The 19,131-nt window shown below is 43.8% G+C and overlaps 1 protein-coding gene across 6 annotated transcripts in view; it reads left to right on the top strand.

Moving 5' to 3' along the window:
• Positions 1-19,131, top strand: part of enox2 (ecto-NOX disulfide-thiol exchanger 2) — a 237,408-nt gene that overhangs the window by 115,524 nt on the left and 102,753 nt on the right. For all 6 annotated transcript variants that reach the window (XM_066669752.1, XM_066669754.1, XM_066669749.1 and 3 more), the window contains one exon: positions 6,840-6,986. In XM_066669752.1, coding sequence (XP_066525849.1) covers positions 6,840-6,986 — 147 coding nt within the window. The remainder of the gene's footprint in view (positions 1-6,839; positions 6,987-19,131) is intronic.

Below are 19,131 nucleotides of genomic sequence, written 5' to 3'. Positions count from 1 at the left end.
TCAGAAAGCCTGGACAGGCCAGATTCAGAAACTGGCTTCTGGCAGCCTGTCCACTTCATGCCATGACCAAGCCTTGTTTAGCTAAAGGGTGCTATTACATTTATGCTTGAAGCTATAAGCGTGAACCTCTTATGTTTATATACTCATCATTTATGTTCACAGAACACAATCCTCTTCTTATTACTAAGCCACTGGGCCAAGTGCACACTTATTTAGGCAGTGAGTTGCAGTACAGTAGAACAAATCCTGCCATTTGTGGTCCTCAGCCATTGTCTTTTATTTTTTTAATTGACAATATTGATATTCCTTACAGAAATATTAAATGAATCTTGAGTGTAGAGGAACTACACTCCTATTGGTCATTCAAATGAAAATCTGTATTATTTATTTATTTAAATATGTTAATCTGTTTAGAAAATGGTTACTATGCATTAGTACCGAGCCTTGTGGTACACCACCTGAAACATTGGAGAAACAATTGGGAGTGTAACTGACTAGAGCAGCAGTTTCCTACACTCTTCCAAAAGTTTCATAGTGCAGTTTCTGCAGTGCTGGGCCTGGAGTTGCGGGTTACAGGTCAGTGAAGCATCACAGTGATTTTGAAGCTGTCATTGTAAGGTAATAATACATCCTAGTTTTGCTTGAATATATATTACTTTTGTGTTTATTGTTTATAAAATACTGGGTGTAAATAGGTCCTCACTGCCCAGATATTTTCCTTTGGAACTATTCTATAAAGTCCATCTGTGAGAGTGGCATGAGCTGGATGTTCTATTGTGCTGGTGGTTTAGATCTAATAAAATGACCATAAAGCAAGCAATTGTGCCCTTTTCAGTGATTTTCGTCCCTCTCCCTCCTCTTTCCTCCTTTTTTTTTTTACACACTCTTTTATGACCTGCACTCTGTACACCATGTCCACTTGTTCTCAGACTCTGTCTTGCTCTTCCCGAGAGAACCGTGCAGTGGATTGATCTCCAAAGCCAGCTTAATTAAACGGGCTGGTGTAAATTAGGCACTTTTACAGCAGGACCACCCGACATGTTTACAAGATTAATCGAAGCATCTTTCTTACCCAAGAGGTGGATGGGGAGACCTGCCAGGGCTGCCAGATGGAGCCCAGGTTTGATGGAGGGCAGGACAGGAAGAGCGACAGGCCGGCAGATGTACACAGACAGACATGCAGTCATAAGTACAGTAAGAATACGAAGGGGCTCCTTAGCATTGTGTGTTTGATGTTGCTTGGACAGGAGATGTCCCCAGATGGCTCGTGGTAAATCATGCAGGGCACACTTCTGTGGAAAATGCAAACAAGCATTTTATTAAACGTACATGCATGCACGAAAGACGCTGCAGTCCCTGATGTACAAGCTCATCTTTGGAATACGCAACCAGCGAGCGAGCGATTGAGTGAGTGAGTAGTAAACTTTTCTTCTTCCCTACTCTGTGCAGCATTAGATTTCCCTGTCGGATTAGGGGGAGGATGTGCTCGTCTCCTCTTAGACAGTTTGTCTTGTCTTTCTCTGTGTTTCTTCCCTACCTCTAAAATCAGGCCCGGCAGCCCTGATGGAGGAGGAGTGAACGCAGAGTTTCTCTAAAGCCCTCTAATACATTGTAATGGAAATACGGTTACGCAAAATGGGAGGCTACCAGGGGGGAGCTGGAAGAAGGAGGGCATTTGAGATAGATTCAGAACGAGAGGTTTCATCATGCCATCGATGATTGGGGAGGGTGGCACTCTGAGCGCCGCGAATGCCGGGAGACGTTTAAAATTCCCCCTGTAAACACATTAGGAAATCACTTGTCTTAGGTAACAAAGATAGAGAAACATTCATCAAAACGGTGCCTTCACACATGCATATATTCATGAGTCTCATTTGGTGTCAGAGGCCGACGGCAGCCTCCAGTTCTCCGTGCGGAATAGCAAGAGCCTCACAGGAAGCACTCTCTCAGTCACATCCTCTCGCCCTTCATCAACCGCCTCATCTCTCTCTCTCTCTCTCGGACTCTCACTCACTCGTTCTTTCTCCTCTGTGCACACTCTGTTGCTCCTGTCATCTGCCTTGATTCTAGGAATGCACTGATATGCAAATTGTGGGCTATTTTTTTTTGTTTTGTTTTTTATATACACATCTACTGATGCCTATACATAAACCTGTCTGAACTACAGTAGACGTATTAGATGTAGACACAGTAGGCAGGCATTGCAGTTTGCCAGATCTAATTCCATCAAATCTATATATCTGTCTGATATAAGCAAATATTAAGGAAATATATTTACATATGATTCAGAAATCACACTGAATCAATTCTGTGATTCACACGGAATCAATCTCTTTCGTTCTTTTTCCCACTTTGTGTGTGTGTGTGTGTGTGTGTGTGTGTGTGCGTGTGTCAGATAAGACGTTGTATATTATCTCCAGCAGCTCTGACTCATCAGCACCCATCATCAGTAGGAACAGTAATACTCATTTAAATCTCATCAGTGACTCTGTTGAAGCGTCACAATCTGAGGCATAAGTGCAGTGCTATAGTCAAAAATCAGCCTAATTTATTCCTTCTCTCCTTTTTAAAAGACTTACCGTTGTGTGTGTGTGTGTGATCTATTCTGCGTGAATTAACTATTGAATTCCTAATATAGGATTCAGTTTTGTGGTGCTCAGCAGATGATGATATGTCTAATTTAGTCATAGTTCTTCATTGTTCTGTTCTAACTCTGTCATGGCTGGGCTCTTCCAGTCTGTGCCCCCCACCCCCCCATGTTGGTAAGGAAGGTTCCACCGGCATGTGCTGGATGTATCCATACTATATATAAACACAAAGCAGCTGGAGGCATTTTAGGGTCATGTAGAAGCCCATACTGGGCCCCTCAAACATTCAAGTCTCGTAAGCACACTTTCACTGTTTCCGTACACAATTTCTAAGACCGTTTGTAAAGATTATTTGCAGTCCACATTGCGTACAATTACATTACAGTGATTTATGAGAAATGCATTGTAAATGATGCTGACTTGCTGGTTTTTAAAATCTGAATCACATCGACGGTATCTTTTCATATAAAGCAATTTGTCTCAGTCAAACCAGAGTTTATTTTAATGGACATTTCCAAATGCACAAAGTAAACAAAGATGTACAAATGAATAAACACCGTACGCAGAAGTTTGCTGCATCTCGCCCTGAACTATGACTTGTTTTAATAATCTGGGCTGCTGGTGTAGAATTATAGCTGAGTGATATGGCCAAAATGTTACCATGATTCATTCATTCATTGTCTGTGAGCCCTTATCCAGTTCAGGGTCGCGGTAGGTCCGGAGTGGACACCTACGGACACTTTTGAGTCACCAATCTACCTACCAATGTGTATTTTTGGACTGTGGGAGGAAACCGGAGCCCCCAGAGGAAACCCACGCGGACACAGAGAGAACACACCACACTCCTCACAGACAGTCACCCGGAGGAAACCCACACAGACACAGGGAGAACACACCACACTCCTCACAGACAGTCACCCGGAGGAAACCCGCATGGACACAGGGAGAACACACCACACTCCTCACAGACAGTCACCCGGAGGAAACCCACACAGACACAGGGAGAACACACCACACTCCTCACAGACAGTCACCCGGAGGAAACCCGCATGGACACAGGGAGAACACACCACACTCCTCACAGACAGTCATCCGGAGGAAACCCACGCAGACACAGGGAGAACACACCACACTCCTCACAGACAGTCACCCGGAGGAAACCCACGCAGACACAGGGAGAACACACCATACTCCTCACAGAGCGTCACCCGGAGGAAACCCACACAGACACAGGGAGAACACACCACACTCCTCACAGACAGTCACCCGGAGGAAACCCACGCAGACACAGGGAGAACACACCACACTCCTCACAGACAGTCACCCGGAGCGGGACTAGAACCTCCAATCCCTTATTAAGCTACAATTAAGGTACATAATTTTGGTCAAAATAATGCAGGCCAGTCTTGAAACAAAACCAGTTTCTGATTCATTACTTTTCAAGCAATATAGCAATCACAGCATAAAGTGAGATAATGTCAGTGCTCATCATTTGTCCAGTTTAGGTCGCATACACTCTGGATTGTGAAAGAGCACTAAATGTCCTGCTGCTGTTGGTGTCTGGGTCTCGGGGTTATCTTTGTGTCTGGCCCTGGGTCAGGTGACAGCAAGGGCTTGGTTTGAAGCACAGGAAGTAGTAGTGGAGGGAGGCGTGTGTGTGTGTGTGTGTGTGTGTACGTACAAGTGGGTGTTTGAAGGGCGGTGTGTGGATGTGAAGGGCCGTGGCCAGCTGCTGATGTTATCCCCGCTCTTCATCTGAGAGCTCACTCCATGAATCATTACAGCCCAGTAGCTTTCTTCTCTCATTAACAGCCCGTTACGTGCCAAGGACTTCTCGCTACTTCACAAGCTCTGCATAGAGCCAGAAAGAGAGAGGATGCCACGTGAAGCAAAGTTTAATTTGTCATGTACATCTGTGTTTCTCTGGCTCTGGTTCTGCCCTCCTCAGCTTCTGTCTCAGATTTTATTCCGCCCCTTTTTTTCTGTATTTTTGTAAGTTTTGCTGGGTTTCTGTTTGTACTCTGTCTCTGTCGTATCAACATTAGATCAGGATATGTCTGGGGGTGTCTATGTTTGGTGGGGGATGTTTTCTCATATGCTTCTGTTTAGTGTCCAGACTTTCCTTCTTTAGACTTCTCTGAAGCTGCAATATTCATCCAGTTCATCTTGCTGTTGTGGGTTCTAACACTGTACGGCACACTATAACCATTAAGAAAGTATGCTGCATGTCCAGAAGTAGTTTGTAGGCAGAAGAGTAAAGACTGTGGCTGCAGCGAGGAACAAACTCCTTATTAATACCTTGGATTTTCACAAGAATCAGCAGGTATCCACAAACCTTTGGCCACAGTGTACTTTAAATAGCAGAAAACAGTAGCAGTCATAATGAAGCATACGTTTTATTCATACTTTCGACCACTGCATGAGAAGCCACATCAGCAAATCTCCTTGAGCTTAATTCACATCAGGATTTGAGACAAATATGTGATGATTAAGGCAGTTATTTTGCGGTGTGCTTACGGTTGAGATATAATGTTCCATTAATCTTTCCTCTACAGTGCAAAACTTTACTGATCAGCTATTTTTGGAGTAGGGCTGGACGATATAGCCACAATTTATATCACGATATGTTTATTAGTTTCGGTCGATACGATATTGATAATTTCAAGTTATTAACTATATAACGGCCACAGATAAACTGACGAGAACAAACAAACAATTGAACTGACAGCAGTGTCCGGTAATGAATGTCAGTCAGTTACAGAAGTTGTAAATTCATTCATTGTATCATTGTTATTGAAATATTTTATATTATATTGATTGAATTGAGGGCGGCACGGTGGTGCAGCAGGTAGTGTCACAGTCACACAGCTCCAGGGGCCTGGAAGTTGTGGGTTCGATTCCCGCTCCGGGTGACTGTCTGTGAGGAGTGTGGTGTGTTCTCCCCGTGTCTGTGTGGGTTTCCTCCGGGTGCTCCAGTTTCCTCCCACAGTCCAAAAACACACGTTGGTAGGTGGATTGGCGTGAATGTGTGTGTGTTGCCCTGTGAAGGACTGGCGCCCCCTTCCGGGTGTATTCCTGCCTTGCGCCCAATGATTCCAGGTAGGCTCTGGACCCACCGCGACCCTGAACTGGATAAGCGCTTGCAGATAATGAATGAATGATTGAATTGTTGTCTAGCCCTAATATGGAGTAAAGGGGAAATGATAAATCTTTGAAGTCAAGTTGGAATAAAAGCTTAACTCTTTTACTTAACACTGTTTACCGTCCACAGTGCCATATCATTAAAATACACAAATATAAAGTGTTATTTTCTTCCTGTAAAACACCTACAGCAGCCTGTTGGTTTACAACGGACAGTAACCAATAACATTACTACTCTGTAACAGCCACTTTTCACCATCTAATCAAACTGTGATTGATATAATCATTCCTCACCTCTATTAGCAGCAACGCAAAGGTCCTGTTTCATTCTGATTTCCACTTTTTTGCAGATTTTAAAGCATGAAGTTTATAGTTTTTCTCTGTGAACTGGGCTTCAAGCTTTTACTTTCTGGAAGTGAACTGGTAGTGTTCCAGAAGTGAGCAGGACATAAGGTGACATTCCTGGACCCCGTTCTTCCTGTTTACTTAAGAAAAACAAAGCCAAGAAAAACAAGTGTAAGCCAAGAGTGTTGATGAATATTTCATGAGAACGGTGTCAAACAGAATCATAAATAGCATCTCACATTCACTGTATGAGATGACAGCGCAGCACTCGTATATTAGGGTAAATGTGCACTTGAATTACTTACTTATTGTTCCATGGGTTTGAGGCAGAATCCTCATTGACATTATTGAATCCATAATTCATCAGATCGTTTGGCTTTTTATCTTTTCTTTTCTCCGAGGAGAAACAGAAGTGTGGTTTCTTGTTATTGATCGCTGTCTGTAGTGCTCCTTTCCCACTTTAGCATCTGAGCCCAAAGTCAGTTTATATAATGGAATTCTATTAAGAGACAGGGGTTAATAACTAATGGGAGCTTTTGTGTGGATAATCCTGTCTTTGTCCTTTTGAGATGAGGAATATGCAGCTATTGAAATGAATCTGTGGCATTAAAGAGGGACTTAAAGACTCGTTCAGGCTGTGTCCCCTCTCTGTCACTCTTTAGGTTCAGTCAAGGCCGAGACAGAAAAAGACAAGCTTCCGAAGTACTGTTCTCTAGCGTTTCTGTGCTCTAACAGTGTGGGTGTTATTCCCTGTGTTTCCCCTAGGACTGAATCCACTGCCCTTTGACCCCGCCACCAACAACGAACCCCTACAATTCAGCAGCTCCAATGGTTCTCTGGTGTCCGAGTGTCCTCTGGAGAACGGCACTGAGAACAACAGCAAGAAGAGGAAGAGGCCCAATCTTCCTCCAGGTACACAACATCATTCTCCCCCAACTCTCAACACATGCATCAGTCAACCCAGTTTGGCTTGTACTGTGTTGTACGGTGTTTCTCAGTCCTGGTCCTGGAGGCTGAATGCCCCACACACATGTTAAGACTAATGAGCTAATTAACAAGCCTTCCTGGGGAGAAATGGGTGTTTTATTGCAGCAGAAATTCTTCAACAGAGACCTTTTAAATTCAGACCTTGAAACTAATTTCCAGGACTAGATTTCTTTGTCTCTGGTTGGTGTTAAACCCAGTGTCCAGTCAGCTACCTCAGCACTTGGAAACTGGATTTAGTCCTGGTTTATAGAGCTCTGCTCTGCAGCATGCAGCGTAGTGGTAGTCCAGGTACCATTAGTATAGTGTATTCCCCTCCTTCACACGTGTAGTCTCATCATACAGGCCCCCTAGCGGCAGACACATGCATCTCCAGCAGAGGTCTTTAAACTCCCAGCACCACCACCCAGCTATCTGAATTAAAACACATTGTTCACTTTGTAAACTACTGCAGAGTATGTAAATAAATAAAATAAATAGATAAATAAATGGCCAAACATCCCATTTGATCAGGACTTTTATTGTGTGTCATTAACTGGCAAACAAACTAAAAAGCAGCATTTTACAAAAAAATACAAAATAAAAATGTCTTTCTTTTCTGCATGTATGTATTCTCCTCATCCAGGGGTCCATAAACAGCCTAAACCCCTGTGAGGCAGATTTCTGCGGCACGGTGGTGCAGCAGGTAGTGTCGCAGTCACACAGCTCCAGGGACCTGGAGGTTGTGGGTTCGATTCCCGCTTCGGGTGACTGTCTGTGAGGAGTGTGGTGTGTTCTCCCTGTGTCTGTGTGGGTTTCCTCCGGGTGCTCTGGTTGCCTCCCACAGTCCAAAAACACACGTTGGTAGGCTCTGGACCCACCGCGACGCTGAACTGGATAAGCGCTTACAGATAATGGATGAAAATATAACAGACATTTAAATATATATCGTTTCCAGTGTCTCACTGAACTCCCCTGCAGTTCCTTTGACACATCGCACTGTTTAAAAACATCTGATCTCTGGTCATTCAGGCAACACTTAGAACAGACATGAAATAATCTTTTGAAAAGTTGCATATCATTCTACACAGTGAAATAAGTCAAAATTAAAGCTTTCTTGCGAGCTAGTTTTCTTTCACTGTGAGAGGACCCCATCATAATCTTCCACTGCCACTTCCACTTCAACCAGACAATGCAGGATGTGTGCAGGATTCTGAAACGAAATATCCACGACTCTGTACGGTTGCACACCTTAAGACAAGTTTGCAGGAAGAATTGGACAGAATAACAACTGAAATACTTCAGCGTTGTTACCTGTAGTTGGAGGAGTGGCAAAATCGCAGTCTTAAAATTAAATGAAAAAGAAACCTAGAAAAAAATAGATGTTTTCTTCTGTGCCTGTTTTCATCAACTCTGTGCCTTTCTGTGTTACTTATTTGAAGTGTAATGCAGTTAAAACTTGCGATTGCCGCCCTCTGAATCAAAAGGTTAAGTCAGGGGGTCATTGATTATGGGAACAGAGAAGTAAACAGCGGCGGTGTTGACATTACCTGCCCTTGTAGATAGTTTGACCTCTGTGAGCTTGCATTGTGTGACTTGCAAAGTGAAGAGACAAATAGTCCACTGGCAGAGAGTTGACTTTACCTGCCTGCTGCTGTATTTCCCTGTGGATGGCCTTCTTTAAACCAATGCAAATATTAATTGAGGAATGCTGAACTCATTAATTTAATTATGATAAGCTGAAGAGAGAGAGAGAGGGATGTTCCTGAGAATAAAATATGCTGCCTTTTGTTTTATGTGCTTTTGGAGATGCTAATTGGATGAGATGAAGTGTCAGCGTTAATGAGCCCATCTTTTCCTCAGGTTGTCACTGTGTGGGGGTTTGCAGTGATCTCTTTTTTTTTTTTTCTCACCACTAGAGCTGATGGCACCTTCTCAGACTTGATTTAATCAGATATTCTCTGTTCTCCTGCTCCAACACACCATTGCTCACAATTTCAGCTATCTTTCCAAGCGTTCTTTTTCTCAGTTGCGGACTCTTGGTGGTCCTGTTTGGTTCTGGAACGACACAGCTGGCCGAGGCTTGAAGTGAGAGCGATTAGGCCTTGAATGAATGCAAACGGTGGTGAGCGCTGCTCCTTATCCATGCTCTGTTCTTCACGCACCCATACAGCTGACACAAATGGAAGTGAAATGGGCCATTGTGCGCTCGTCACAGTCAGGAGCCGGATGTGCAGATCAAAGCCAGTCGGCGAGCTTGAGATCAAAACCCCCCAGCACTAATCTAATCTGCCCATTTCAGAACGCTCATTTTCTTACAGCGTGGACTCCATGTGTGTTCACTGAAACTGAATATCCACACCCTCAACCTTGCTCGTCTGTGCAAAAGAGTCCCACACAAAGTGAGATGAAGCATTTAAAAAAAAACGGTTCTTGTTGCAGTGTTGTGATGGGCACCATGTGTTTCTGCAAGGCTCTGAGGAGCACACCGTTTGCTTAGAAACAATTAGCATTCATCTACAACGATAAGCCCTCAACGACATTCATTTGAATAATGAGAATTGTGAAGAGGAACTTGAATCGGCCTGCTGCCTGCTCTCTGGAACCGTCCTCTCCTGCTCCATTACCACCGCGAACAGCTCCCACATGTGGATCTGCTTAGCAACCGAGAATTAGCGCATGGCATTTCTCTTTAGGAACAGTGCAGATCTGCTGCCCAGTCTGTCATTAAGCCTTACTCTTATCCACCATGACTGTGCCAGATCAATCTGCTCCCTGATGAGGGGAAGAAAGAAAAAAGAAACTCTAAATGACAACCGTTCTCAGCATCTGGAGTGTACTGCATTCAGCTTCTGTAATGTCCTCTGGCAAAGGAAGTTCTCTATGCGCCTCTGAGGAGGAGAGCTAATGCAGGGGGTGCGTAGACTAATTACCAGCCATGCAGATTTAACCTCGTTAAAGCATCGTAATGGATAGATTCATCTCATTAGCCGTGGCACTCGGTTAGAGAAGGTCCACCCCTGGCTGTATGTTGTTGTGGAGCTGGAGTCGCCGCGGGTGCCCCGGCCGGAGCAGACTTCTTGGCAGCATGTTTATGCCATGTGCTAACCTTTCCACACTGCAACCGGCCACTTCCTCAAGCTGACAGACCCCTAATTAGTGTTAGTTTGCCAGTTAGTAGCCACTGCTGGCTTTTAACAAAGCAAATAGCAGTGACTGCTTTGACACCGCGTTAATAACCCCGCCTTTGTAATAACCTGGAAATAACAAAGCGCGCTGTCGACTCAGCAGTCGGATAGCGACCACTGATGCGGCGCTAGTGGTAGTGACCCATTTAGAACAACTTGAAAGAACTGCTAGAGGTTTCTGTGTCCCTCTGGCTGCTGTGGCCTGCGGAAATGAACTCCCGGACTCATCCAGGCCAGGTATTTCCCTTTCTGCATTAAACACAACAAACAGTGGTTTTATTTAGTCTTTGTCTCTGAGTTCATTCGAAATATGAAATATCTGTGGAATTTTCCAAACTTTACACAGCACTCTAATGTTTACTGCCCCAAATGCACTAGTGTCAGTGTGTGTTCATAAGCAGTGGGTAATTACTTGTGGGTTTAAAGCACAAAGCACATTTCATTGTAAGTTTTAATAATTTTCTCTCTTCGTATTTCATTTATTTGTGTATCTGTATTAACATCTAATTAATAAAAAAATAATAGCTTTTACTTGATGTCTGTTTGGGCCAGGGATGCACTGATCCGATATTAGGATCGGATATCGGTCCCGATATTAACAAAATTAGCAGGATCGGGTATCGGATAAACAGGCCGATCCATGGGACCAATACATTCATTCATTCATTCATTCATTCATTATCTGTAACCGCTTATCCAGTTCAGGGTCGCGGTGGAATCATTGGGCGCAAGGCGGGAATACACCCTGGAGGGGGCGCCAGTCCTTCACAGGGCAACACAGACACACACTCACTCACACCTACGGACACTTTTGAGTCGCCAATCCACCTACCAACGTGTGTTTTTGGACTGTGGGAGGAAACCGGAGCACCCGGAGGAAACCCACGCTGACACAGGGAGAACACACCAACTCCTCACAGACAGTCACCCGGAGCGAGAATCGAACCCACAACCTCCAGGTCCCTGGAGCTGTGTGACTGCGACACCTACCTGCTGCACCACCGTGCCGCCCCTGTTTAGATTAAATATTTAAAAATAAGATTGATTACCGTTTGTGTGTTTGGTATGAGGTATCGACGGATACGGCAAGTTTATGTATCGTTATCGGAAAAATGTAGGATCGGTGCATCCCTAGTTTGGACTTTAAATAAAAGTATAGTCAATGTAAACTGGTGTGCCACTCTCAGTGGTCCACCCACCCCACCCATGCAAGCTCAACTTCCCAACCCTGTGCATAATAGAAAAGTTGCTGTGTTATGCAATCCAGTGATTGTCTTAGCATCAGAACGAATGGCCTAATTTAAGGGAATTACGCCTTCCGGCTACTCAGCAATTCTGTTAAGGAAAGTAGTGCATAATGTTGCATAATTCATATCATTTGCTCCCCTGCCATTATAAGCATCTATACTCTGCGCTGTATCAGCCTCATAGTGTTTCGACAGTGCGATGCGAGAGCCAAGTTCCACTGAGTGTTTGCAGCAGCAGTGTCATGACTCCTTAAAAAGCTGAGGCACTCTCTCACTCTGTTCTGCACTGCTCCGTCTCGCTTAAAGGACTCTCCTCAGCCGGCAGTCGCTTAGAAATGACACAGGGTCTGAATCAGCCTTTAATTGTGTGAGTTTGAGCAAGGCAGGGAAGGGAAGGTTGGTGGGGCGACCTCTTAGAAGTAGATGGGCAACCGTGGCTGCCGTGGGCCTTTGCTACCCTATGTGCATTAACCTTTGGTAAGTGCTGCCAGGGAAGTGCTGGCTAGAGCGCTATTGATTGAGTGCAGATGAGCAGGGAAGAGTAAGATGATCCAGTGTGTGGCTCCTATTGCTCTCCCTGGACTTAGACAAAAGCAAAGCAGAGCTCCACTCCAGCGAGAGGAGACAGCAAGCGTAGGAGAAGCTCACAGAGGCTGGCTCGGCTGTCTGGCTCTTTGCATCTTTATGCATGCAATTGCGTGTGTTTTGTTTGGTTCGGCAAACACTTAGCATACAGGCACTCGCATACACAAGTAGCCTAGACAAGGACATATCACTTTGTCTATTGTTTGCAGCTGAAAGCTCTCTTGTTTTGAAGTGGATGTGCCAGGCCATGCTCAAATTGGCATGAGCATCATCACCACCTGTCTGACTGTTTTTCAGAGAAGAAGAACGTGTCTCAAAATTGCGCTTCCAAATCTAGCATTTCTTCTAAAATCAGGGGGGATTAATAAAGAGTGTTTTTTTGCAGCTGTTGCAGCTAGTACACTTATAGGAAGGGTTTGCTCTGTAGGATGAAACATGGCTTTGAGGTTTCAGTGGCATTCAGCCATGAAAATGTCACATTCTAATGTTAGATAGTTAGCCTCCACTCCAGCTCATCCAGAAGGTATTGCACAGAGGTCCATTACTCAAGAGAAGTATGTAGTTCCAGTGCTATACACTTTTATTCCTGTCTAGCCCATGAATGTTATTGAGTGTAGTAACTTTAAGCTCATGTGCAGCTGCTCCAGAGCATGCCATTTCATCTTAAACTTGTCTATGGACCTTGAATAATGGACCTCCACAGTGGTTGCTGAAATTCACTGATCATAGAGGGTTTCTACCATTACCATTATTAGTGATGGTACAGTGCAGCCAATTTCAGCCATGACCATACGACATACCCTGCACTGACTATGGTACGACCATAGACCAACATGTAGGCCATTGTTGATCACTCGTCATCGCCTGAGAAAGGCCTCAGTGGACCTTGAACACATGGAAGACGGTCGTCTGCAGTGATGAGTTCTGTTTCCTGTTGAGTCATGCTGATAGACAGGTCAGCATCTGGTAGCAACAACGTGAAGCTGCATCTCCAGGTATGAATGTTGGAGTGTTACAGGCCGGTGGTGGTGGTGGTGGTGGGATAGTTTAGGGACCGTTAATCATTATACCATATTCCATATAACTACAGTGAGGTGTTTCAACAGGACAGTGCCCTGTGTCACTCAGGAATGGTGGTAGGAACACAACAATGAATTCTCCACCTGTACCTAAGTATAACCCCGTTGAACGTTTGGGAAATGCTGGAGTGGGCTGTGCAATCTGCTCTCACTCGCCCACAAAATGTCCACCAACTAACGGAGCTGCTGCAGCGGGCATGGGCCGAGTTTTCTGTGGAGGAGTCTGTTCCCCAGTGTCTGCATGCTGTAATTAATCAAAAAGGTGCACCAACCCATTGTTAGCCTAATCCAATGTTCCTAATTTAGTGATCGTTCAGTGGAATAATACAACACTGTCTTATCTGTGCTCTTAGTGTCTGACTTAATGCGGTGAAGTCCATTTTCGTCAACCACCTTCTATTAGAATGTGACCCTAGGCAGCACGGGAGCGATGATGGTCAGCATGACACCTGCAGCCCACGTGGACTGTTAGCCCATTAGCGTCAGCATTGTTAGCTTCATGAAAGCCAGGCCAGCCCACAGGGTGTATCACCGACGGACAGGAGTTATATAAAGGCAGGTATGCAGGCAGGCTTCCTCATACTTTTCTGCTCTACCTGCAGAGCACCAGCTGCGTGGATGTAGCCGCGAGGCCGACTGTATCATGCTGCATTGTGCCGGTGACAGCGCTCAGACCTTGTGACATCGCAGATGAGGAGTGACACAAGCTAAATGTTTACACTGATCTCTCCCAGTCTGCCTCAGACAACTGTGTTCAGTCAATCAGTGCTGGACTGCAACCCTGTATCTCTCTCTTTCTCTCTCTCTCTCTCTCTCTCTCTCTCTCTCTCCCACTATCAGCTAGCTCTCACTATCTCTCTTCTCTCACTATCACTATCTCTCTCTCTCTCTCTTTCTCTCTCTCTTCTCTCACTATCACTCACTCACACTCTCTCTCTCTCTCTCTCCCACTATCAGCTAGCTCTCACTATCTCTCTTCTCTCACTATCACTCTCTCACTCTCTCTCTCTCTCTCTCTCTCTCTCTCTCTCTCTCTCCCTCTCCCCCACTATTAGCTAGCTCTCACTATCTCTGTTCTCTCACTATCACCCTCTCACTCTCTCTCTCACTATCTCTCATTTTCACTATCTCTCTCTCTCTCTCTCTCTGTCCCCCACTCCATCACTCGCACCCACTCTCTCTCTCTCTCTCTCTCTCTCTCTCTCTCTCTCTCTCTCTCTCTCTCTCTCTATCTATCTATCTCCCTCACTATCTCTCTCTCCTCTCTCTCTCCCCCCAACTGCATCTGTCTCTCTCCCACTATCTTTCTCTGTCTCTCACATCAAGATTCAAACAACTATATTGGCATGACTGTTACGAGAAGCATATTGTCAAAGCATACAAGGCAAAACAAATGCACCCCACCCCCAAAATAAATAAACTAAAAAAAGAAAGATCATTAAAATAAAGGTTTTGACAGCGCTCTCTCTTTCTCTCTCTCTCTCTCTCTCTCTCTCTCTCTCTCTTTCTCTCTCTCTTCTACACCCCCCCCCCATCTCATACATTGCCTTCTTTGTGTTCTCTCAGCAGGGAGGGATAGTGCTGGAGCCAAAAACGTCTTAGTGATTTCTGTACTTTGTTTGTTGTTATTTCAGCCCGTTGGTGTGTTGTTTATTAATGCAGTGCTTAGAGAGCAATCCAATAAGAAACAGATGAAAAATTTTATTTCAACCATAAAAATCTCTTCAAATAACAAACAAAACATATGAGTAGTGATCCTAAAGTTTAGTGGCACTGCAAACAGAGCAATGCACCAGACTGCTTATAGAAGCTATTATTAACCAGAGGATAAACAGCGCTGTATGTTCAGTTCATTACTCTCTCTCTCTCTCTCTCTCTCTCTCTCTCTCTCTCTCTCACGTACATAATGTTTCATGTTGTTTCTTCCTATTCTCACAGTAGGCAGGAAGACAGAACTTCTAAGTAGTTTGTTAGGCTTGTTTGCTGTAATTTCAGCCCTTTGCTGAGATGGTAATTAATGAAAAGCTGTGTGTCTGAAGGAGTCCTGCAGCAGTGAAGGGGGTGAAGGAGTCGTTTGATTAGCTTTGCTTGTTTTGCTTAACATACGACATGAAAGGGTTTGATTGAATCTCCGTAACAAGCTGTGGAGAAGCTTTTCTGTGTCTGAGCCTCGGGCAGCCTGAGCCGTCAGTCAACAACAGTCAGCTGCACCTCTCCCGACTGTTCGTCTGTGCCTGTGTGTGTGGCCATGTGTGTGGGAGGAGCACATGTACGTTAATGTGTTTGTTCCCCTGTTACGTGCAAATGAAAAGAGGGAGAATGACATTCTCCGCCCCACCTTCTGTGTGTCTGTTTCGGTGGAGTACATTTTCATTCTGTGCTAGAACTAGAAACACGGTCGTATTTAGGGATGGGCGATTATCCACATTTTTCATACCGTAATACTGTCTCAAAATATTATCTCTGTATACGGTATTACTGTGGGGAGGGGGTGCTCTGTTAGGCTGAGCCTTATATCTGTGAGCATATATTTAGCTAAACACAGCCCGACAGTGCAGTGACACACGTGTTGACCATAAAAACCAGTTTCTGGGAGAGAGCACATTTCAGCCACTTGAGCTGAAGGAACAGAAAAGTTAGAAAATAAGTGAAATAAGACAGTGTACACTGTTTAGAAGTGCAGCTGGCGCTAACAATCACTTGTGGTTTAGCACACCACAGCAGATTTTTCAGCAAACTGAGGCCCAAAACACACACATATTTAGAGGATAAAGCCATATACCTGTGAGCAGCACAAAGTCGAGTGAAGGATTTTCTGAGTATTTTGTCTGTTTACAGCTCTCTTCCTCTCTCTTTTACCCAAAACTCAGCGCTAAACTCACAACTGATGTGGGCTACGGGGCTTGTGCTTTTCTCCACCCGTTTTCAGACCGTGACATCAGCAGTCATTGAGCTCCCACAGCACCCCCTCCCTGTGACTCTCTTAAATGCACATGATCATTTTAGCTGGTTTTTAAAGGCACAGAACCAAAATTTGACACACCACACACACGTCATAAATACCGCCCTCATTTTAAGATACCGACCACCATTTTAAAATACTGTGGTATAAGGTATTATCGTTATATCGCCCAGTGACTGGAGCCAGGTGGGGAATGTTCGTGGGAGGGGTAAAAAAAAGTCTAGATGCTTCCCTGCTCACTTGTTCAAGTTGAAAAGGAATATCAGACTTTGTATCCACCTTATATGAGGTGATATTTTACCAACTGTGCTTATTCTCTTTTATGAACAAGAAAAGGCCTTGATCACATGGGGATTCTCTTTAATCCTCATCTGTGAAGCTATCTGGCCTGTGATATATTTCTCAGAGTCTCTCTCTCTCTCTCACACTCTCAGCTCTTTCACCCCGTCTCCCTTTTATCGTAGTACTCTGCAGACAGCAGTTATTATTCTCTCCTCTGTACCAAAATGAATCATTTAAATTAGCATCATGATAAATGAATGAAAATGCTTAGAGAGCAGTAAACTAAATTAAACTTTAATAAACGAACAGCTGGACAATAGAGGAACTTTTGAACATGAAACACCACTAAACTGTTAGAAATATGACTAGTGATCTTGAAGTTCAGTGATACTACAAAGAGTGAGAACAATATGTGAAGCCGCTTTTATTTTATTTTATTTATTTATTATTTAATTTTATTTCTTTGTTATTTTGTACTGTGTGGCCAAAACTTTGTATACACTGGACACTCATACAGCATGTCATCTGAAATCATGTCTAGCTGTAAAGACTTGGATTGACCCTCATTTTTATCATAGTAATCTGCAGACATCAATATATCCAACCTATTTGAAGCTATGACACTGCCAGTTATTAGCTGTGACACATTAGTTGTCACGTATTTCGTTCACGGGACCAGTGTTTTTGGGCTAAAAAGAATGTTGTTAAGAATGAAGACTATTATTAAAATTATATTCAGGATTTAAAGGGACAGTATGTAATTAATTTACTGTATTAAATTTGCATTAATAAAATGACCCTTGTTTGTCATCAGGAACTAAGGAAATTTGTTAACTTGAAGCACTGGCATCTCTGACAGCAATGCTGCAGCATTCTCTTTGAGGAGGTCCGTAAGGTGGAGGGTAAACATCGATAAGGAAGATTACATTAGCCACACTCAGTGAAACATTTAAGGTGGAAATGGAAAGGTAAACATTAAGCTGGTGAAAACGTGAAAAACAGTTAAGTAGATGTTTGTGCGGAATGTTCACTTTTCCTCTTTCGCGACCTGGCAACCTGCATTTGTGTTTGGCGGGGAAGACAACTATGTTCAGTGTTTTGAATTTGGAACGCAGAGCTATTTTAAACATTTGCTGTGAGTATTACAGATTGCTCCTTTAATATCAGTATAAAACCATTTAATCATCCCGTCCTGCTATAGACACTCTTCTGCCTGTCTGGTGATTTAATAGTGTGAAATGCGAAAAGCACACTCCTCCAAAGGTCAGCCCCACCTCCCAGTAGAGCACTGTACACAGGGTTAAACACTTCTTCTCGGTCCAGCACAGTCTGCTGACCATTCTGTGCCAGACTGGCCCACAACAGGAGAGTAGCTCTTGGCTTGCACTGAACCATATTTAGCAGAGATTTGCGGCCATATTCACAGACCATAATAACATGATGCTTGAAGTCACCCTGTCTCTTTAACTGTATCTCCTTCATATTTTCACCTTCTCTTCTCTGGAGCTCTGCAGGATTTAAATGAAGTCTCCATTGCAGTTCCTGTTATTGGCACAAATTTTGTATATTTTTTTACTTTCTTTTTTTGTCCCCCTCCCTGTCTCTCTTCCTACTTTGTGACTTGAACTTGCCGAAACTTTAAGAAAGCCTCCGCGAAGCCATCAGGGCTTTTTGTCACTCAGCTGTACAGCTTGATATTTGCTTTGCTTTATGTTAGGTGGTGTCTGGGGATTTGAGCTCCAAAACGTCTTTGGCTCATCTAGGGACGTTTCTCCTTTCATTTGCCTTGTGATTATCCACATGAGCCACATTGTGAAAAAAGACATTCTAGCTGTCTGTGGTAGAGATTGGTCTCTTTTTATTGCTATTTTAAGATGACACATGGGTTCCTCAGCCACAGAAATGTGTCTAAGTTTAGTTCTGATAAACATTCTCTGTATTTTAACTGCCTGTATATGATATATATATATATAAACCGAGGATAAGCCCTTCAGCTGTAGACACAGAGGAAGAGACAGTGTGGACCGCTGCTGAATGCAGGTTATCTGTTAGCCCTGGGGCAGTCTGGGGATTAGGACGCACCCTTGGGATTTCATGTGGGTGCATATTTTTTTTAAATCCCTAGATAGTCTCTGGATGTTATATCGCAAACTCAGTTGTTTGTGTCTGAAATATTGGGATAGGCTTCGCCATACATTTTTAATTTGAATATGTTGTAGTATAACAATGTGAACTGTGAGAAAAAGCAGAGCACTTCTGATCCTTAACAGCTCAGCATGGTTTTATAAGTCTGTAGTTTGATGGGCTTTATTTTAAGTGTCACTTAGTTAACCTCAGGGGAATGGACCTTATGTAAGTACCATGTTGGGTATGTGCTCTGTCAGCAGCTCAACTCTAACCTCAGGCCTCTGTCTGTTAATAGTTTTTCTTTTTTCCAGATGCGGGAGATCAGTTTTGGTATAGCAGTGCCTCGGGCTGCTACCTCAAAGATGGCTGTCTAAGAATGTTAAAGGCCAGCTGCTGTAATGCCATTTATTCTTTTTGTGGTAAAAGAGGTGGCCTCTGTTTTGTTGACTCTAATTCTCACTATTGCCTGTCTCAGTGTATTTTCAAGACAGTACCGTTCCAAGAAGTCATTTAATGTTAGTCTTATCTGTGTCACAAACCCCAAAATGGACTTTTTAATTACTTCCCGATGTACTTACTTTTAAGTTTTAAGCAGAGTCGCTGCTACAAGCTCAGCTATTCCTG

Source organism: Hoplias malabaricus, chromosome 4 (assembly GCF_029633855.1).
Source record: "Hoplias malabaricus isolate fHopMal1 chromosome 4, fHopMal1.hap1, whole genome shotgun sequence".
NCBI lineage: Eukaryota > Metazoa > Chordata > Actinopteri > Characiformes > Erythrinidae > Hoplias > Hoplias malabaricus.
The sequence above is the reverse complement of the archived record's forward strand: the minus strand, read 5'-3'. Positions and strand labels throughout refer to the sequence as shown.